Below are 24,173 nucleotides of genomic sequence, written 5' to 3' on the forward strand. Positions count from 1 at the left end.
TGTATGTATGTGTTGGTTTGTGATATTTCATCAAATTGGCGGTATATATTAATACTCCATTGCAGCATTTAATATCATTATCTCGCTTAATCAAAGTTCAACTAACGTCATTTCACGTGAGTATCTTGTATTCAAACGCGGATACTTTTTGGTATACTTAAACATTTTTTCTCTTGTTGAACTAGTTCCTCTATACATCATGAGTAAGATTGATATATACTTTAGACTTCATTTTGTTCTCTACCATGTTTTCTCTTCGCGTGGTTTTACTATTTGCCACCAGACTGTTCACTTTCCTCTTTTCAATTTCTCCTTCCGCAGCGTTCAATCGGAGGAAGAACTAGCTCACAGCCGGTTTCTGGAAAACCTACTCTCCAAATACGATTCTCGAATTCGCCCTCACTTCCAAGGTAGGACTTTTTTGTAGAGTAATGGTGAAAGTAAGACTGACTCAAATGTAAACTACATAATTGAAGATATTTTCTTGTTCAATAAAGTTAGATGTTATTATGTCGTTCCAATTTTGATGTAATGTGATTGACAGAGCAGTGTGTAAATTTCGCTTGTAGATGTCACACATGACCGATTTTGAAAACTTAATTTACATCAAATCGTTACGTACAGCAGAAATCAAACTCGTTGAAGCAGGATTCAATAAATGTATTTTACTTCAGGCTCTACTATGATTCCTAACAACGTAACGGGTCTAATATCAACCTGGATGAAAAACATTTGAAAAAAGTGCACTTGATAGAATTTACATTTACGATTTTTCACGCTCTGTCACAGGTTGGCACTCTGAACTAATACGTTCAATTGTAACGAGAAGAAGTTTCAAGTATTCCTTACGATGAAATTAAAAGTAATTCCCAATATTCCCCGGGGGAACCTCTGTAGCACCGTCACCGTAATAAATGAATCGCGAAGAAACAGTTCAACGGCCGAAAATAAGCAAATTCCCAGAATGTTGCTGTTGGATACTGGGTCATATACATAGCATCATTGGTCGCGCACGTGATACGCATAACAAGGTGTTCTGTGTATACCTGTACTGTGTCGTAGCTCTAAAATCACAAATCTTTATATGTACAGAAACTCTCGTTTGGCTTTACCAATCATGCATTCATTAGCTTAGTACTGTCTCGAAATGGACAATGCTGAAACTTTCCTCAGGGACAGTTTCAACCGTTATCACCGTGTAAACCTGGTAAAATGAAATTTACTGATAATTGAACTTTAAAATGGTCGCCATCTCTGTGTTAACTCCATGGAGGGAAATACATTTTGGATTTCCACAAAAATAAGACGGTGAAAACTTTATTCACTTTGTTTTGACCTTTGTACAAGATATAGCAACAAAGGACCAACAGGAATAGAGTTAACTTCCTAAGGACAACGCTTAACACAGATAGCTGCCCTACCAAAATTACAGCTCTATACACTGTGACGGTTAGCTTAAACGTAATTATACATTGAAATTAATCTAATACTATATAAAGGTACAAAGATATGTGACAACTCTGGAAGTGACAGGGCGGACTGAAATTTACACAAGACAATTAATGATGATATATTAACTTAATTAATAAACCTTATTCGAAAACAACAGATATAATTAGAATTGCCTAAACGTAAACTTCTAACTTGTTGTACATTATGAAGACGTACACTTGGGTGTTTCTGTGGATGTTCAAACTATTGGGTGTGTGTCCAGATTATATACAAATCACCCTGCATTCTGATGTTTTAATTAGCAATATCCCATAACCAGTTCGGGTACTTACCAAATATAGTAAATTAGAATTGTTACCACGCATGGTAAAATTTTCATCACTATGAGACACTGATGAGACCTCTGCTATGCTTTAACCTAGACTGTTGCTAAGCGACAAGCACTAACCAATATGGCGGCAGGTGTGAAACTGTGGCTCCGCTAAAATCCGATTTTCTATTGATTTGAGACGCCTATTGACCAACCACTTGGAGGTAATATACGTAATGATCATAGTATAATTATGATGTGGCTGACACGGCCGATTCAAAAAAGTTTGACGTCATAGATGCATTTATTAGATAATTTCGATGTGGTAAATGTCGCTAAAAATTATTTCGTTTATTTGATCAAAACATTCTGCCAAACATTGTAGCCCATTTAATTTCGTAAAATCAAACGCGAATTGCTGGGACGTTATGTTTTTTCAAGTATTCAAAGTCCTGAATAATTCTTAACCAAGCTACAATGAATAAACATTTTACTGCACCTATCTTCTTAACAATTCCCATCCTACATTCGATAAAGTTTATTATTATGGATTTACCAATCGCTAGAAGAGAGCAGAGGCCGCCGCATTCGTACAGATTTAATATGTTGGTTGTATAATTGTCTTAGCAGCGCTGCCTCCTAATTTAAATTCCTGCTTACACAATCGTAGGCTTTAAGAGAGAGATGACCCCATCGAGTCTTTTTATAGCCAAGAACAGTACATTCACATGACATGCAGTTGAGTTAAAATGATAGCAACGCAATTTCCAACTCAATTTTTCCCTTTCCTCGCCGATTTTATGCGCTGCTGTCATTGTTCAGTGCTCGTGTAGAGCGAAGATGATATACGGAGTGATAAATGTGCGAAGTGTTTGTCATAGTCTGTTTATCTATCACTGATCCATCGGATGCAGTGGATCTGCTAGATTGTTTAATAAAAGGCCATGACCGACCATTGAAAAGGGATTTTTTATTCTTCCTGAGTTGAGTATGTTCTGTGGTGTGCGGTCTGGAATAAATGATTAAATAAAGCTATATGTGACGAAAGACAGAAGGATAAATATTGACGGGCCACGGCATTTTGCCAAGTAGAAGCTTGTGGGGCATAGAGCTTCATACAGAATGATGAAGCCAGTCGTCAAAGCAACGGATGCATAGACGGATCTTCCTCCCTGTATTCTTTGCATTATTTACAACAGCACTTTCGTACATAGTTGGATATCTGCATTTTATGAAAATATTATACACAGTTGGCGTTTCATTTTTCATGGTCTGTATTTCATAATCTCTGCCTACTCAGAATGGAGTGAGCGTGAAACTTCGATGGATGATCATAAAGTCTCGAAGTCTCACTGGTCACTCAATCATTTACGGTCTTGGCGCTCAAATGCATGACACCTCAAATCAGGCACCGTGAAAGAGCTAGACATTAATGCTACTTAAAGCAATTCTTGCTTTCTTCGCGCCACAGAGAAAGTTGAGAATTTGGCGAATTTACACTAAATATACTTTCCGGCACCCAGTAAGTTAGCTAACGTTAGCCGATATGTCTCCATCAAATTGCCATTTGTGACGTAAATCTCACCCTTTGTCGTGTAAATATTCACAGCCTGTAGAGGTTCTCTAGACATACGTATAAAGTCTTTATCTAATTATAGAAACTGGCTCCATAATAGCTTATAAATGGCGCACTTTGAAAAGAAATACAGTCAACTACAGGAAGTGATCGCACTTCACACCTAGACTGTGTTATTAAATGTGCTATAACATTCTTTGACGGCTCTCCAGGTTTAAACGCTTCACCCTGAACAGATTGACAGATCACACCCACACATTCCCGCTTAACCGACAACCACTTTATGAGAAAAGCTCGACAAGCGAACCAGTTACAATTGCCTACGGCGTGTTTCTAGCCCAGGAAGTCGAATCAACGCTTTAAGAAGGCATTGCTGGAACCTCTCTACATATGCACGTTGACTCTCTACAGAATTATAAATATATATTATATGCAGGAGAGCCCCGACAACCTTGTAGCGTAGCTGTGCACATCCCAGTTCATGGATGTGCCAAGTCCGTTGTGTACAGAACAACACACAGTGACTATTACAGTATTGTACGGAACAGTTTATGAATAATTGCGATGAATCTGTTTTGTTATTTTTTTCCGAAGGCCAATGGCATCCGATCTTAAATTTTAGGGTGCATTCTCCCACCGTTGAAATCCGATCAAATACTGTTTTTGTATCGCCACAATTTAGAACCTTGTCAAGGACATCCCATATTAGAGTATATATTATCCTTGGCCTACTCATCAACCTACTAAGGTTATATCGGAGCAGCATTGTCCTTGAACTTTCATCAACCATCTAAGTTCAGATGATAATATGAGTCAAATTTATTAACAGTTCGAATAGAAGTCGACATATTGTCGACGGCAGTTGACATCTTGACATAATAAATACGTTGGGGAACATCCGAAGCGAAGATGAAAGTATGTGAATTCTCATCAGTAGGGAGCCATGCAATGCTGATGAACATTTTTATTTTGGTTACTCTTCACCCTTTAAACGTTACTCCATTAGAGAGAGAGAGAGAGAGAGAGAGAGAGAGAGAGAGAGAGAGAGAGAGAGAGAGAGAGAGAGAGAGAGAGAGAGAGACACACAGACACACATACAGATAGATATACAGTAACAAAGACACAGAGACATGGCCAGGTAGATGGACAGAGAAGCAAAAAAAATAGTAAAACACGCGAAAGTGATGTTTGAAGCTAGATATGAAATTGAAGAACCATGAGCGCAACTCTTATCGAATGTATGGCAGCTTTAAACAAAGGTCATTAACACTAAAATACAATGTTCACAAATGCATCTGACAGAAAACACGTTGACAATTGAATGTCTTTTTACCCGGTGGCAGTATCTACTGCATTTTTCTATGATATCAAAGAACGGTTTAAATTCGTATTATGGATTACCAACACGGTAACGAGGGAGAGCAAACTAAGAAATACAATGATTGACATGAGCAGACTATGTATGCATATCAAATTTAATGCGATATCATTCCGAAATTAGGTTTAATTCAAAATCATATGTAGCATACAGGGATTCCTACTAGATAGCGATGAGCGATGATTGTATTACAGGTTGACAGCACAGCATATCTATCGCGATATTTCCCAAAAGCAGAATATGGCTGAATTCGATTAAACTTGATACTCCAATCCAATATCAATTTTTCGTCTTCGAATCGGGTCACAACCCTTACGGTACATCTTCCATTTCAGTAATTAAAAACATATTCTGAAGTCATTACTATTGATATCCATAAAAGCGAGGTAAAATTTAATCCAATGGCACAAAACCCCTTACGGGTACTTGCATAAGTGCAGTTTTCATTTCAAAGCTGATTCGACAATCTAGTTACTCCAATATACGTCAGGGACTGGTCACTTTCTTCGGCGGGGTGCTTTATTTTTGCAGACGTCAAAATGTGGCTGACCTCCCCATGGAAAAAAAACAGGGTGACCCCCTACCGTGGCAAAGATAACAAAAGGTAAAAATTATCTAATTATATATATAAATATATATATATATATATATATATATATATATATATATATATATATATATATTTGTGTTAAATATACATATTAAAAAAGCTGTATATATATATATATATATATAATATATATAGTTATATATATATAGTTATATATATATATATATATATATATATATATATATATATATATATAGTTATATATATATAGTTATATATATATATATATGACAGAACAACAGTAATCAAACATTCAGTGGGTAATTAGACTTTATCAACCACCAGGCTAATGTCAATGAACTTATGCTTTGCTCACTGAAAGTCTAAAAGTCTCTCATTTGTGGATAAAGCTTAATTTTCAAGGGACAGTTGTGCTATCTTTTACAATTTTCCACGATTTTTATTTTTTATATTGAAGACAGAAATGCCCAGATTTTATTTTGTCAATATAGCATACAGAAGTATAAAGTGTTGTATCACTGTTGATAAATGAATTTTGGTCTGGACTGAATATCACTTTTTGCCTATACAAATGCAACCTGTTTCGACAAGCTTTGTATTGCAACATACATTTAACCCTTTCACCATCATGGTGGACCTCTATGGAGGAAAAGTGTGTTGAAAAGGTTCAGAAAGTGCACGACACTGTGATTGATAATACAGAACACCATAACATGGATTAAACTAGTGTTGTCATAAATTACAGCTACTCTACCTAAAAGGAGAACCAAGACAAGACCAGTTTAACTCTGTTTTTCATGATAATTTTGGCGTAAAAGTTTATTTTCAGTAACTATGAATTATTTCAGTTTTCTGAAAACGTGCTCTAAAAGTTGCCTTTGTAATAGCTTGTACTAGTTTCAAAGGTATTGAATACATATTTTTATCTTGGTTTTAATTTTTTAATGGCAGGTTCAGAAACTTTACAATGGAAACCTCCTCTACCAGTAGTATTAACAAACTACGACCACGCGCCTTTACCAAAACCATGAACAGGAACAGAGAGGAATGGATTTTTACATGGTTCCGATTACATCTCTTGAGAAGCTCTGGACCACTAGTCTTTATTAGTTGTTGTAAAATTCAATGTGCATAGTGTTTTAGAGGACCCTTTCTTTTCATATCGTTGAAACCATAAAAACACAACAATGACGAAAATCACCTTTGGTTGACTATTTTACACATGAAATACATACCTGTTATTCGAAAACTTGACACGAGGAGGTCAACAGTTTCCCTTTCAGGTGCATCGATGAGAACGAAAAATATCATGTTATTTTTACCCTTATAAAATATGTCACTGCATCAATGTATTAGGAAATATTAGTGCATGTTGTTTGTAAATAGATTGCAGGTTTCCTAATGATGAGTACAGTTTGCAAAACAGTTTTTTAATTTGCAAACATCTTGATATCTCTGATATATACCTCTGTTATTTTAAAGTTACGCACCCGATAGACATGCTTAAAATTGCAACTGAATGATGCAGTTCGTGGCTAGTATGATGCATTTAATGCAATCATGTTCCTGTGTCTTAATTAAAAAATACACTGACCACCCCTATCGAGCATTTCAAATACACGGTGACCCCCCACCCCCACCAAAGTAAACAAAGGATTACCGTCTAGGGATATATCGGCCCCCAGGCCGAAGAAACTGACTACCCCCTTAACTCTCAGGATTCGATTCAAAGTCTCCGTACATCAAGTAGATTTACGGCTTTTATCGACTTTGTCATGATACGGTATTAGATATAAGGCATCGTAATTCAATTGCTTCTGTAGGCAATGGTCACCTCGTGCTGTAATTGGATTTTCATCGATTGGGTGTTGGATAGAGTGAACAAATAATAAAAACAAACGAATAGATAAATAAGTAAATAAACATTAGGCCTTCTGAGACTCTGTATCATATAATTATTGGTATGTTTAGTTTCGATGCAAGGGATCTACATCCGTCGATATACAGAAATTAGCTGCTTACTTTACACAGTAAGGATTAACCTTGTTTATTTCAAATATTTAGAGGAAATCGTTAAATATTCATATACATTCATTGTGTTTATGAGTATTTCTGAAGCGTGTAACGGATCCCCCATTACTTGAGCATTAGCTCTTTTAGCGTAGGCCCCGGGAACTCGTTGCCATTTGGAATTGATATTTTCTGTGATTCACGCTCGCCTCTGGTGTTTATTTTCTTCATGATTTGTTGACGGTAAATAAATAGAGAACTTAAAGTATTACTCTCCATGTATACATGGCTTAGTTTGTTGACGCGTGTTTCTATATGTAAATATCCATCTATGTAGACTCTATACAAATACTTCGTCCCCCATGAGTGGAGAATGTCCCTGCATAACATGGCAACTAAAGTACTCAAAACTGAATTACTGCTTTCAGAGTTCATGAATACTTGCCCTGTCAAAAGGGCAGCCGAAAGAGTTGAGGGGTCACGTTATTTTTAACACTGTCAACTCTTTTTGAATAAATCCAGCGCCTTCCAATATAAAGAACTTTAAAAGAGCATCTATTGAAACTAAAACTTGTAAAGAAACAAAATTATGATTAAGCATGTATTCGGAGATTTCGTTGTTCTATGATTCAGGTTCTTGTTCAGATTCTTAAATATGGTCCACAGATGAGAAAGATTTCAGACGAGTTTATTAAAGGGGACACCTAAAGCACGTAGCACCATGTTGTAGTGTGACCCAGTGCCATGTTCAGCGGAATAAATAATTGATTGAAATTCCTTCCTTTGATCTCACCGGCATGATCCACTGTGCAGATGTAGAGCACTGTAACTGATGCAATGTTATGTTGTACATCTTGGAATATTTTCGCGTAGTCAGTCGTTCGCTCTTTGCTTCTGTCATTAACCTGCCAATGACAATTTACTGGCACGTTCTTTCCATTTTCGAAACCAGAAAATTGCCTCACCTTTAACCCAAGGATACTAGTGCTTACCCTTAACCATAGACCCAATAATATACAGCCTATGCCCTTATTTTATGCTACTTGTAAAATACGAAACCTTAATCTAGGTCAGGGATTAAAGTTGATCGACATCAAAAATGTCATAAAAATCAAGCTATACCAATCTACACAAATATACCTGCACAGTGACAGTACTCTATCTCTGGCTATTATTATCTTATCGTTCCATATGCTATCATTACCGTGCCGTATCGGGAGAACTGCGCTATACCTGTATAATACATCAGGTTATCTCACCTCATTCGGTAGCCGTAAAGTTTAGCGCCCACTCTCGTTTAACCATGGTTAGACAAGTAATACAGCAGACAACAGTTTTGTCAAGACATTTTAACCTTTTGAAAACCAGAGCAGTAATATTTGTTTGATTTTTTTTTCACAAATTCCTTCTTACGTATTCAGTCATCAAATGTTGAACAGACACATCGTGCAAGTGATATTCTTAAATTTTATCAACTGTATATCTGCTGGAAGAGGGATATCGGAGTTGAGTGATGGAACTCTTGAGAGCATTCCCGTTTTCTCAAATATTCGCCAATCTATCATCGTGCGCACACCATCAAAGGCTGCTCTATATTTGTAGTTACGAAGTGAATTCGAGGCTTCAGAGATTCTTTTAAAATTACAACATTTTCAAAATGAAACGGCTTCTCTCTTTTCATCAAGCTCTGTCCTGTTTTTATTTCCATGCAGGTCCTCCGGTTAATGTCACATGTGATATGTTTGTTGGCACCATCGATACCGTGAAAGAAACATCCATGGTGAGTAGTAATCTAAAACATCAACATCGTTTGATAAGTTTATTGTATGTATGTATGTATGTATGTATGTATGTATGTATGAATGTATGTGTACACGTACGTCCGTCTGTGCGAGCATGTATGGCATACAGACAGAGAGACAGAGACAGACAGGCAGACAGACTTGAAAATGTTACGGAATCACGTGTTTTAACACGAAGATTAGATTATAGTACATGGTGCAGTTTAAAATTCGACGATAAGAGATAAATACGCACAGTAAACTAGTGTATATTGAATGTTGAACACCCAGTTGGAAATACTAGTAGTTGGTCAGATTATGTTTTGATTGACGGCAATTAAAACTACGTAAATAAATATGATAGCAATGACGAAGTGAAACCTCAAGAATGTTGATGAGAGACCGCGCTGAAGTGTCTCTATATCTCACATTCTACACAAAATGCGCATGTACGTCACAACTCACTGACCATGACATATGCTGGACTTGCACAGTCCACACTTTTAACCGACATGCCGTGAATGCAAATATAGTTTGGTTACAAGGAGGGCATGATATAGCTGGTAGCTAGAACTTTTATTCCCTTTGTCGCATCAGATTCTCGACAAACGATGAAAACCCGAAGGAAATACAAGTTTGTATGGCTCTTAAGTACAGACTTACAAGCACGTCGACGCCGCCCCCTAACACATGTAGAATTGTGTTGACATTATTTTTAGTTATATACTGTACGTGTATGTATGTTGTGTTTCACCATAACTCATAATGTCTGCTATTCTAAATTTTAGATATTGAAGAATCACTCTTTAAATTATCAGTGGTCGGTACTTTCCAATCAATCAGTAGTTGTATTCGTTTTTAAACTGAGATAACAACCCCATGTGTGAACAATCAGCAAGTTCATTTGTTTTTATATTTTTATCTCATTTCATTTCGAAGGAGTAATATTTTTCTTACAGTTATTTGATCGGTATTTCGAAGCACAACTTAACGATATCCCATGCATTCTTCACTTTATTGTTTATGCTTCACTAAATCTCAAACAGAATGTAAACCTTAGAGGAGTAATGTTAACAAAAAGTAGCAAACAATATTATGCGATACCATGCAAACTGCCGCGCAGAAACATGTTACTGGCCTTAGTTACCGGAGGGAACGACCGATGTTGCAATAAATACTTGAAATTCGTGACATTCCGCCGTGACCGTTGGTGGTGTATCTGGACTATGACGAAGTCGTAATCAGCTATCCCAGCAGGACCTAGGATGCAGTATACGATATATTAATATGCAACTTCGAAAGCAATATTCGCCCATCTGTGTGTGTCAATGCCACCTTAACTCACCCCACCTCAATGTAGTATTCTAATATTTTCTCCTAATTCTTCATGCATCGCTTCCATTAAATATGTTTGCTTAACATATGATAATTTTGTGGACAGCTTTGTAAGGACCTGGGCAGTTAGAGGAACGTTAATGAGGCTGCAGTGTACACAGCGGGATGAGGTCACCGTTCAAAGTGCTAATCACACATACGTTACTGTTCACCGTACTGCATGTTGAGAACAAGCTGATGCAGATACATTCGAAGAATACAATCATGTTATGCATCCAACCTTCAGGATTCCACACGATTTTCCAGGATTTTTGTCATGTGTTTCCTTGGTCCATTCCATCAAAACCACGTCAAAATACTGAGTATTCAGCTTGTCAACACATCCCGTATATGTCGTACACATCGCTCGTCACTGTTGAGAAAGGACTTCATGTCCAGACCTAATTATACATAAAAAAAACTGAATCGCTGGCAGTTCTTCTTACAGCTATGTTCTGAAGACTATGTAGAAAAAACAGAATATTGTAACAAGATTTAGGAAGAATACGGAGAAACTAGTTGATGTGCGAACATAAAGGATACGAAAATAATGTTCAAAAGTACAGTTAACCCGCCTTTGTTAAAGTGTATTGCGCCATGCTGCTGGTCGAGTTTTGATGAAAAGATCATGTCCACAAAATGAAAATAACAGCTGTTGTAAATATGAAAGAGAAAACAATCTCAGAATGATATAAAGGAGTGTCTGAAAGTGAACTACTTCTCTTGTTTATTCTTTCTTCTGCCGTTGAAAGGACAAAATATTATGTTTTACATTTTAATATGCACCTCTCATATTTCTCATCTGAATTCAAAGTGTGCAATGTTAGCAAATAATGACGACGTGAGAAAATAGATTCGAATAATGGTAACCCTTGCGATTTTTTGTAAAAATTTATAACTGGCAGTTTTTCTTTTTCAAAATGCATTTTTTTTCTGTGCCAATCGGTGTTTTGATCTACGACCAGAATGCGGAAATATCAAACGTACGTACCTTGAACTAAATGTTTGTATCCTTGTATGCTTCAGTATGGTTGAACATTGAATCTCTATCCAGTTCACTTTATTGTAATTGGGGACACTTATTTTGAAAAAGGAATACGTGTTTAATAATGGAAAGATACCAATATTTTGAGATGTTTGCCTATAAGAACTTCAGTCTGTTTGTTATCAGTTGTTGGCAATTTTAACTGTGGATATCCTCTCGAACAGAGGCTTTTATAATCTACATTTTGAATCCACATTGGCGACAGACTAGAAGATCCGCGACGTAATTATTTTAATGCACTATGTTATAAATATTGTTTAGAACAGCTGATCGTGTCCGAGTAAATGCTTGACCGAATGATTGAAACAGCTGTTTACGTCTCAATGTTTATGCAAATATTTATTACTGTATTTTTTCTGATCGGCCATCGTCCGGTCCTAACTCCTAAATTTGAATGATAGAACCATCGCTGTATGTCACAGAGTATTCGGTATTTGCTGAATGTCATAGATGTCATTCAATTGAAATACATTGGTCCTTGAGAGTTCGACAGAACTGCATCTCAAACATATTACACGCTGTTGGAAGATTAACTTGTTTAAAACGGTAGTTTATACTTGAACAAAATGGGTGGAAATGATTGTCGATAGCGGTAGTTATTAAAACTTTATAAAGTCTTAACATTGTAAATTTTTCTCTTACAAGTCTTTCTGTGTTATGCCAACTTTGATATTCGCAACCCTTTTCTCGTTATCACATTCTAAAGCGTTGACGATAACTTCAACAGTTCGAATTTTGTAGTCATGTTGCGGTTGAAAATTGAGTGAAACCATAGACCCCTGATAGTCTATGGTGAAACGAAAGACTTGTGACTCTGCTCCATTGAATTGACCTGAACTTTTTTAAAGGACATTCTCTAAGGACTCCTTTTTGACGTTCTGTTCTGTTTTGACATGTATAAAGATATTGACGAATCCATTCTTCTTCCCTATGGAAAATCAATCAGTCCCCTCACGCATTAATAAGTACAGGGGTGGATGTTTTCATTGGAGTGAAACGATGCACGACCCTTTCATTTCATCGCACCGAGAACAATATTTCCTCAATGAAATCAGAAGTGTTTTCTACGGGGACTCCCGTAGCTTTGTTAAACAACTAAGTGAGTATTGGCCCAGTATGCGCAAGTCTTGCCGATGATTCTCATAGATACCCATGCCTGTATTACAGTGATGGCGCTCTATTACTCACCTACAGTCTTCTCAATTTAACTGTTAATTTTTATCATTTTATAGATCTATGAATCTACGTGTACGGCATTATTCAAAATTGATAAAAGATTCTTCAAAGACAAAGAATACTTAAAACATTAAAATTTAGTTCTTATTTCAGTTCACGATGACTGTGGACTTAAATCGCAGTCACTGCACGTTAATATAAGTTCTCTTAAATCTTGAACACATATATTTCAAGTTGTAAAATAAATCACAGCACAGCAGCGGCAGACATAACATCAAAAGTTTTAGATCACGTACATCACAAATCCTTATCACAATGTTAAACGAAATATACGACCATTAAATCAATGCTGACAATATAGCGCACAGCGAATGCCCCTAGTTTCACACTTTTGGATAATCGTTTGAGCTGTTGTGACTAAATTGTTGAACTTGAACAAGCCCAGCACTGCCGATTGCGTATACTATCGTGAGGTCAAAGGTGAATCATTGACAGAATTTGAAACTCAATCTGTGCTGTACGATAAGAGTTCATCACAAATACTTGCCGATTGTCTTGTTTTGGTTTCGCTCGTTCGATTTTTGCAGAATCATTACAGTCAAAATTTGATAAAATAGAAAAATAATAAAATAATGAAGCTCTAAAGGTAGATAAATTCTATACAAAAGAATTTATGACTGTCAATAAATGTCATGTGTCAAGGTTCTACTTTAACTAAAATATTACTTCAAAATGGATCAACAAAATAATATGAAACAAACCCAAAATAGAAGCCTGTTGTTAAAGGAGCGTTTAGTTAACATGGCTGGAGTTGAGCTGGCGAAATACCGGTTATATAAAATTGAAAAAACTGAAAACAGAAGGTTTCATTTTTAAACAATACAGAGAGTGGTTGTCACTTGATTTTCAAAATTCCCATCCTGTCAAAAAACCTTGTTTCAGTGTATAAAAACATTCCAGGAAATAAATAATCCGTGTGTTTTCATTCTCTGGTGTCAGTATATAAGCTTACACTGTGGTCGGAATAAAAAAGGACAAGTGTTTTCTGTCTCATTAACTTCTTATCTTGGCAAGTCTATACTGACTTATCTTACAACAGCGTTTCCAAGCAGAGTAGGAATTGCAGGTCCTTGGCATGCTGTGACTGAAGTTAGGTGCAAGCTGTGAGACATAGCAATTAGCATATATCTTATACATGGACCCATATATAAATGCAAAACATATAATACTTGACACAAATTCTTTTTGTTATCAAAGTAACCTTTCTTTAGGATACTTTTAGTAACACTATTTTCATTCGAAATTTCAATATCAACAGCTTATCTCATAAAAATTACTGTTCATGTTTACCTATGAGGCATGACTCGAAGACTACACTCTATGCAGTGGCCGATATTATACAACACATTTGAATCAAATTATCCTTACTTCATGTTTGATGTGGTTTAAATTCAAATCTATTTTCAGATACACTCAGTTAAACATATTATATAAAGTTTCAATATAAATATTTGAAAATCAATGAGTTATGAGACGCAGGCTTACTGATAAATTTGCCCCAAAACGACACAAAATATAGTTGGCGTTCTTGATGTTCTTGTAAATACAAAGTGTATATGTACAGGTAGGTGCCATTATTTTGTCAGCAATTGAATTAAATTCTAGATTAAAATAGACTGTTGATAAATATATATACAACGACTGTGATTCCGCATCAACATGATGTTCATCGCAACATATGTAAAGGCCAGTAACTTTAATTGTCGATGATCGTATTCCCGATTTTTGCTGCATGTGCCAGAAACAGTTTCTAAGTGTACTTACCCACAGCGTATTTAAATACCCAGTACTCAGCTTGTTGACACTGACTCTATATCTGTGTCCTGGGTTGTTAGTCTGATTATTAAAATTAGGTCCGGACTTCAATTTTAGTTTTCGACAATAACAATGGACATGACACGCCGACAAGTTGCATTGGTGATATACTGGGTATTTCAAAATGCTAAAGGAACAAAACACTGCAAAAAACAATTGAAAGTTGACAGAGTTACTGTAGCTTTTACACAAAGAACAAAAATATTGAAATAGCAAAATATCAAAATTTCATCCAGTAGTGCGTGCAGCGGAAGAGGGGGGGGGGTGTCAAAGTTTAACATCTTCTAAGCGGTTATCAAATTGTTTTTGAGTGGGGAAGAGGTTTCTATTATATTGACGGAGACATGAGAAGAATTTTCTGGCCCAACACGGCTATAATAGCTGAGCGCTAAACATAATCGTAATAATAGAAGACAGTATATGTAATGTCGAAACGTAGCAATAATATGGCTGCTAAGCACAAACTTCATTCCACTCTCCATGTATCCAGCCTAAGAATTCGGTTACAGATGTTTTCCGTTCGTGTCATCTGAAATGCCCCTTTATTTGCTGCCGTCTGAAGAGACTGATACCGTATGACACGCAGTTACCTTGTGACATCAATTCGTTACCAATTCTTTCAGCAATACCGCGGAGCTACATGAGTTGATAATTTTTTGAACGGCGCCAATTGATATGGTAATCGTGTTCACTGTAGCAAATGCTGAAACGTGAATGGCGTAGTGATATTTAATTTTTAACTTTCGATTCGTAGGTTTGAATTTCCCACCGCGAAACAGTACTACAAACAAGAATACTTGACCGAGAGGGTTATAGTCATCTTTAAAACATTACCAAAAGGTTGACCCCATTTGATATGCTAATTTGACCCTCATTACGTCCTGCGTAAATGAAAGCCTGTCCTTTTCCCCCGTGTAAAAATTACTGTCAAGGAGATAATAGTAAATGTGTTATTAATATATGTGATGTCATTCAAACATGCATGCAAATGCTTTCTGTATGCACTATTTGGAGGGGGCGATAGAGGGAGGCGATTGAATATAATTTTTCAGGAAATGTTAATACATTATATCAGTAATGGGAGATTTTGATAACGTTTTACCACCATCATGACCAAGTTCAGAGAACATTGCCCCTTTCCTAAGTCCGCGACTTGTTTTTGAAAGTTTTGAACAGTATACCATTTCCTCCACGGAATATATAAAGCGTGGACATTTTGCGTTTACAATATACGTATTCCGTAAATCCAGTTTCAAGACCTGCAAAACGCTATTTTAAATACACTTGATGTGAATATCGTAAACAACAGCTGATCATGTCCATGTAGGATGTCACCTAGGTGATTGCGGTGACTCCCATGCATTAGTTTTATTAACAGAATTACTGAAACAATTGTTCGATTATAAGTATTTATGACTGGTCAGCCGAAGGTTATTCTCCTTTCAAAAGTCGTAACTTTACGTAGAGAATGGTATGAAGACGATTGATAGTATGAGAACCATCGTATAATTGTAGGTGATAGGGTACTCGGGCTTGTATGATTGTCTTAGGTCTGGCCGAATTCAAAAGTGGTTTCTTATTTAATTCCGTACAGCAAAGACTGCGATGATGAAAACGGCGTCAGCATTTCTTACTGTTCTCTTAGTTTTGGTAAGATTACCTCTATAAACACAAGTCTACTATTTACCGTCTTTCAAATTCCACACCCGTAGGCTTCAAACGCTATCAACGTGCACTCCCCCGCAATTCAACAGCGACTTGACTTCTCTGCTTGACATGGTTGTAGTTGACTGAAGGCAGCAGTGGTGCCATTCTCTCTCGATACATTTTACATTTATGATTAAATGAGAAAGAAAATATTTTAAAAGGGAACACCACAGTGACTTACACTTATTTCTACAGAAGTGTTCTTGTATTGAACGATCGTCCCTCATTCCCGCTGACATTGTTAAAGTTTAGATTGCCTTCTCATGTGTTTGCTCTGCCTATCGCCGGCAGTGTCAGCAAACTTAAGCACTTCGTTGCTGAATGGATAATTCAAAAATAACTCTTCGATGCTGTGTTTCAATAACCAGTTAGCCTGCTTTAAGTTGACAATTGTGATGTCATTTTGTCCTTTCCCATGCAATGTACAGTCGAGAGACCTTCAAAGTCTTAACTGATTTCTCACGGCGTTTCAAGGGTAGACAAAAATCAAGTTTGTGTAGTTATTGTTCGATCAGAGTTATATTAGAGGTCAAGGTTAACGGCCACTTTCTATTCTTGTTTTTAGTTTAGAAAGCCTATTGTGTTATTGTGGAATGAAACTACGTAATACTACTTTTTCCTTGAAACTGTATACAATCACGAACAGTGTGTCGATAAGTGCTCTAAAGACTTTATATCTTCATTTTTACATGTAAGAACTATCATTATACATATATACACATATGTTTATATATATATATATATATAATATATATATATATATATATATATATATATATATATATATATATAACAAATGAACATGTGTTTTTTTATCTCCTACACTCTATCTGCAAAGGCGTTTTTTCTGTTCACCCAAAATGCGGACAGGAAAAGATACAGCATTTATTTTTCACAGGGAATGGTCACCGTGGTAACATTCTGTCGCTATTATTTCAATCAGAGCTTCAGCATGGGTATATTTATGCGACAGCGTTGGAATGACCCGAGACTTTCCTTCACTGAGTACGATGAAAAAGTTGCCGTACACACAAAACTTCTGGACAAGCTCTGGTTTCCAGACCTCTTCTTCGCCAACGAGAAACGTGCAACGGTTCATAAAGTCACCACGGCTAATAAACTACTCCACTTATTTCCGAACGGCGATGTCCTCTACAGTGTAAGGTGAGCTAATAACTATCCATTTCGTTTTTTTTTATATCCGGTATCGTCTGGCAATGTATGTGAATGAGTCCATTAAAAGTTATCGATCGTTAAGGCCCAGGTTTAGTATTGTTCATATTTTGACCACTGACTGATAAAAATCCAATCTAAACTTAATCAAACGCGTACATCAACCTAACGTAGACAATCCTTTCCTGAAGTACAACCTCGCCTCGTTGAGCTTCGATTCGATTTTGCGTACGCTACAAATTTTTATCAAGGATGCCCGACTGTTTTATGAAGGGATGTTTTAAGTTACTAAAGTTCCTTTAAGCGTCGATAAATGAATCCGTTTCTTATGATCTAAAAGCAAGGGTTTAAATTAAACTAGAAGCCATGCTATAAAGTTGAATAGTGAACTTTAATCAGGCTCCAGCTGTCCGGAAAACAACCCCTAATAATTGACACAAAGATTTATATTTACAGTGTTGTTCCATAATAGTTGAGCTGCTTCCACTTGAAACTAAGAGTATAAAGGGAAAACGCCCAATAAAAAGCTTTTAAAACTCTACTCAGTTGGAATATCTCTCCTGTTTCGTACATTTAGAGTGTTAAGTTTATACTCTTACATAAAAGTTCACTGTTAAGTAGAGAATATTTCTGTTGAATTTCGTGCCGCAGTTGTGAATGTCGATCAGAAATGAAAGCGAACTTCGGGCCTTACGCCGGCACCAGTGATTAATGGTAATATCTAACTTACTCATTGCTGACATTGTGGCTTTATACTGCTGAAGACTTCATTCAGCGGCCGGTCATGTCTGCATGTCACACCAAGCCAAGCCAAATAGTTAAGGCATATTCAAAAGTAACTGTTTATACAATTTTTGGCTAATCGGTTTGTGCTGCATATAGATCCTTGGGACTACCGCCTGTAATATTCGTATAATTCAGCAAGAAAAAATGACTTTCTTTTCTGTTTGGTCGTAATTCAGGGGGGTAATCGACGGAATGCCATAGTGATAAATGTGAAAATAAAGTAACTTTCTGACCGTGAACTTTTCTACGATAATTTATCTGAAAAGTAAGAACAATATATATGACTAAACTTCGGCGACGGAAATATTTCGTTGACACATTGACATAGGGTAACTGATTCACAAATCGCTGAGGTGAGCACGAAGGGAAAGCATCGACAATGCTAACTAGTGTGTTTGAACGCCTTTGAATCACTGCAAACCCATGAAATAATGATACCTGGATAAGGTTTGCATTATAATAAATGTTTCTGAAACACAGAAAACCTGAATATTCCACACATAGCGTACTGGTACGGAATCTAGCATAAAATTTTCGGATTGTTTTGCGAAAATTCTGTGAATTTACGTCGATATGAAGGAACTGTGATCTGTTCCGTCAACACTCTCCAGTCACTCTCATTTTTTGTCAATTAAATCACACCAGTGTTGTTAAAAGAGCGAAAAGGTCGTCACCATGGTGATATGTGTAGCATGTCAGGCGCCCAGCAGCTACTTCCTGACAGCCGCAGTGATCTTTGACTCAGATTGATAAAGGATCGAAGACGTCTAGACGTACAAAGTCGTCTTAATAAAACTCAGTGTTTTAGTCACCCAGGGTCCCTTCCTAAAGTCAAATAATTCATGATGGAACAAATATTGCACATGCCTTCAGTGAGACGTCCTTGCCACGCAGTATCACATCGATATCCCGGCCTGGTCCACGCCTGTCACTATGGCAACAGGCAATACAGATGGTTGCCTTTTCTTCAGCAAATGCTGTGGGCCATGTTTTAAATTGTGAAAAAGTCGCTTCTCATTAGGGATGTGGAATTTTTGACAAGCAACGAAATAATCTTTAGCTAGTATGAAGAAAGTTTGATATTTTATGGGATTCTGAGGGAAAATATCGAGATGTATGATAGACAGACACACACACACAGAAGAGTATAACCGTCTTGATATTCTTCACGTGAGTTATTGTAAGTTCAACTTTATCATTTCGCTTATTTAGTTTTTGATGAGTCATCACAGTCAAAATTCGGTTATTAGAGGAAAAGAATATAAATACATTGCAGCACAAGTACACCTAAAAACAAGTAAAGCAAATATGTACCATCGAAACGTTATTTTACATCATTCTAAATATTCTTTTTAATCAAACATTAACATTGAATGACTCAGCAAAAACTAAATGAGCGAAAACCAAAATACATGAGCGGTTGTTTTGCATATATGGTTGGGCGACCGGTCGTGCACGGCTTCATGAACGCGACATAACGTGCAATTATTTCTATCCAAGGAAGGGATTTAGAACAACTAATGAATTATAGATTTACTCACTTCTCGTGAAATCCCTGCGATTTCTCAAGGTATATGATCAGGAGACATGTGATTGGTTTCGTAATTTCTTCATTCATATATCATCCGGGTTTCTGATAAAACGGACGACTTTAATCATCGGAAATCGACAGCGATTTTTTGTTTAGAAATCCACTCCAGAAGGCATCGTAGATTAAAGAGGGTTATGGTAAAGTTGTACACTTTTCATAGAAAGACATGCAATGCAGAAAATAAAGAATCTGGTTCGAAATTCACACACCGCTGCATAGCAGATGAAGTGAATCCAGGTCGCCATGCAAATCAAGGTTTCCCCTGACTATGCGGGCAGATCCAGAGCTTTGCCCATATGTTACGTAAATACCAGTTTGTTACGAAACATCCACAATTCGATATATATCTCGCCAAGTTAGTCAGTATGGTTTCTTGAACATCATCTTCTTGGAAAATATCGTCTTCAAAAGATTCAATCGTTGCTTAGTAACATTATGGAAAGAGTGGTTGATACTCTATTCATATGACTTGTAAATCAAAACGTCCTACTGAAATTGCAGTTATCTCAGATCAGACTATGCTTTTTGATTTTGTAAAACGTAATTTTACTATTGCCTTTCCAAGAGATATTTATTCATGTTTTTATGCAATTTGAGAACAGCTGACGAGAAGGTGACTCGACGTAAAGAGTGCCAGTGACTCAATAGCACGGTCAAATAGTCTTTATTCAAAATTGCTCCCACTGATCAAATTAACCATGAGACAATGCACCCGTAAAATTGGTGTAGGTTACTAATACATTAGGTGAATAGCACAGTTCAGAGCTGATGATAAAGGATAGAGAAATTTGCAGTAATGGAAATTCATCAGCTATGCCAAGATGTTTTTTGATAGAAAAGCTTGCAGCCAACGATACGTTGCACGTCCGATTACCAAAACGTTGAGACTCAAATATTGAGTCGAAAGGGTTGCTTGCGGTCGAATGCTTGATTTCAAATTGTCTCTACGTTGTAACTGGCATAGCTGTACACTGTAGAAGTAGTGGTCTTGGGTATTTGTCTCATCGGGAGGTTATTCTTCTATTTGAGTTTTGGAAGTACCCTTTATAACGCATCTTTGCAATGATATTGTGATAGTCCATGTGGCATACGAACACACGGTCTTGATATCATGATAACATTGGAAAACTGTAGAGAGCAGAAATTGAAATGTCAAAGCACCCCAGTGGAAATCGAATACAACCGGATCTTCTTGTTAGCCCTCTTATCAATACAGGTGGTTCAGGTGTGACAAAGCGATGCTAGTTGGATAGGATATGTTTTTCTAGCCATGTGAAGAAGGTCATTTATTAGCTTTCGGTACATTGGCTGACAGAGAGAATTTCTACCAGTGTTATTTTGTCATTGGTTGAATTGAGGCAAGAAGTGTCTTCAAGAGCTAAATTGCAACAGGTTTTAAGAAGTTAGCATGGATCTGAGATAAATGCATAATCATGCTCATATACTTTATATACATATACTTACTTATATACATACTTATATACTTTATACGCGAATTGTACATGCCCTTTACTCGGAATTTTTCCAATACAGATAACGTCGCTGTATTCTTGCCTTGTAGAATCGATCAGTAACACAAATAGTGTCAATGAGTTTAAAATCTAACCCGGGGCCGCTGTACGTTACACCAAGGTTTGCCCGGTCAGAGGTGATCAGACCATTTGTCTGGCAGACTACAAATTATGTGTCTTGTCCATACAGCGGTTGAGTTTGAAAACAGAACTATGGGTTCGTCTCGTTAACAGTTTTCCGTAATATCTTTAAATGCCTAATAATATAATTTCATGTAACAATTTCTTAATGCTGATTTGCAAATAAATTAGTAAAAACCTCCAAAGTGGATGCAACTTTGTCCTTTAAGGTAGAACGCGCCTCGGGGACAGACATTCGGACTCACAAACTTTTACATTTCACTTCTGATATGCCATATGTGGGGGTTCGTTTTAAAGCTCTTGTGAAAGAAAACTTTTCATCGGCTTAGTTTTTCGAAATTTGAAAATTTTTATTTTTCTTTGTAGAGTTTACATAGGGATGGTGGCCATTTGGAATTTCATCGGTAAATCTTTGGTTATTTGTTTATCTAGTTCCAAAATTTGCACGATGACCCCTGATTTTTACTCTTAATTTTGAAAGAGAATGGTTGAAATATTTCTTAAGGAAAGTTTGAGCAAAATTTTAAGTCTTTCACTTTCGAGGCGCATATTACCTTAATTACAGTTACACTGACTCAACACAAAATACAGCGCTGATAGTCTTAAAGTGCGACTGAGAAACGTCACATGCGATTGAATCTTTGCATCGATTGCAGTAAGCTTAATTTCGGGTATGAATATTATCGTGCATTCAGACTAGATTTTGACAGCTATAGCTCTTTTTATGCCCTCATGGACAGATGTCTTGATCTCTCCATGTCTTGAGTGCCATAGATGTCGGGCAAGGATGGTTTCGGTTGTCGTAAATCACTGTAAAGTGCTCAAAAAGATTGTTTTTCAGAACGGCTCTGATGATTGCAGCAAAGTCGTTGGCATGCAGGGGGTTTCAGGTGAACCCAGAAGTACGATATTATGCTTCAATCGGTAAGATGACTGTAATTACATAGTACATACACAAACTGTGTCTCCTACATGTGGTTATATTGGCAATACTGCACGATAAGGAAAGCTATTGTAACTCAATGGTGATATAATCTGACAGTTGGTTAGATGTATTATGTATCACAGAGTCACACAGCGAGATGTACGTTTAACCTCTGTGACATTGATCGTATTAGTTATTTAAGGCTGACGTGACGCATACCTTTTCTTGTCTCATAGAGAAGATAGCTCAGGTGAAACACTTTCTGGCGGATAAATTCACGCTGACGTCATAGCTTTGATTGGGACAGAGTAAACGTCCAAACTTAACGTGATACCATGGCTATTAAGCCAGTTTGGCAATAACATCCTAATTTTCCACAAAATGGGTTATTTTATGTTAAATTTACCCGATGAACTGAACTATAAGCCGAAATATGTCCTCATCGTCGATTTAGGATAATTTGTTCATGGTTTCTCCGCGCTTTGTATTCATTCCTTAGATGAAGAATAAGTTTTGGGATTAACGATGATGGGAAAAAATCAAATCGATTTTACTTTTAATGGCCGGGGATGATTCTCTAAATTGTGTTCATTATATTGGCGAAACAAAGCTGCTATGACTGCCGATACAGCGATGGTATTTATACCCCTGGTAGCCATTACGATTGAATACGAACGTTGAGCTATCAATTTTTTATACATCGTGCCTTGACTTAATTGATCCAGTGGGGCCTACACTAACTCAATTCCAGCTCTGTAGTAATAGATGGCTTGCAACTTCTTCTTTTTTCATGGCTTGATGTAAACGAATATTCTTTCGTCTAGAAATCAGATCTCCAAATCTCTTGATCTTATGTACATGTTGTAAGATTTGCATACTAATAGCATAAGGCGACACTACGTGTCTTGTCTACAGTAGTTTGTGCGTGTCAAGTTTAGTCAATTGGGCGTTCGGTCGTCAGCCACGCTGAGATAACGACATATGTACACGATTGCATTTGATTATAGAAGTATAATATTCACCACATCTGTGATTAGAAAAAGGGGTTTCAAGAATCTGCAAACAAGCGTGGTGATCTATGACTGGAAATGTGCCAGAACCAATGGCGCAATCACGATTTTACCTTTTTCCCTGTATTTGTGAATAATATGACTTTAGTCAGAATTGTCACTAGTGCGTTTTCTGAGAACATTACTTAAGTCGAAAAGGGCCAGTACGTATACTAATACGTCTCGCCAAGCGATGAACAGTTGGTCAGTTTTCGCTATATGACCCTACTGAAAACAATGGTTAGGGTTGAGATTCTTACAGATGTCAAAAGTATTGTCGAGTGACATTACAGTTGACCACATTGAGACAATACCTATGATAGCTAATATTTATCGAGTATGATATATACGCCTCAAGTGTATGTCTTTATTTTTGATGTTCATATCTCATTAAATAAAAAAAATGAAAAAAGTTCCCTAACGAAAAGCCAGAAGTATGAGTTAGAATTATTGTATTGTTCTATCCGACAACCATTAAGGAAAGTTCAAAATGCTTTTAATTTTCGCGTGAACGAGAAACAACCTATTTTCTTTTACGCTTTTACTATGGTCCTTCCTTGTTGACACCATATGGTCATACATGTATTTGTGTGCAGTCGGACGCATTGGTAATAGTTAGTTAACTTTCACAGTTCTCAGAACGTATCCTTTGGACGCAATCACCGGTAATAACGAAAATACCCGTGCCCGGATTCTGTCGTGTGTCAATGGTCAAAATTTACGATCGGCTAATTTGTTACCT

General features: G+C 36.8%; 1 protein-coding gene across 2 annotated transcripts in view; it reads left to right on the forward strand.

The window, feature by feature from the left end:
• The window catches only part of LOC139139957 (glycine receptor subunit alpha-3-like), a 50,707-nt gene that overhangs the window by 16,530 nt on the left and 10,004 nt on the right, over positions 1 to 24,173 (forward strand). For both annotated transcript variants that reach the window (XM_070708924.1, XM_070708925.1), the window contains 3 exons: positions 322 to 410; positions 9,010 to 9,077; positions 17,199 to 17,419. In XM_070708924.1, coding sequence (XP_070565025.1) covers positions 322 to 410; positions 9,010 to 9,077; positions 17,199 to 17,419 — 378 coding nt within the window. The remainder of the gene's footprint in view (positions 1 to 321; positions 411 to 9,009; positions 9,078 to 17,198; positions 17,420 to 24,173) is intronic.

The sequence above is a fragment of the Ptychodera flava genome, chromosome 9 (genome assembly GCF_041260155.1).
Source record: "Ptychodera flava strain L36383 chromosome 9, AS_Pfla_20210202, whole genome shotgun sequence".
NCBI classification, from domain to species: Eukaryota; Metazoa; Hemichordata; class Enteropneusta; family Ptychoderidae; genus Ptychodera; species Ptychodera flava.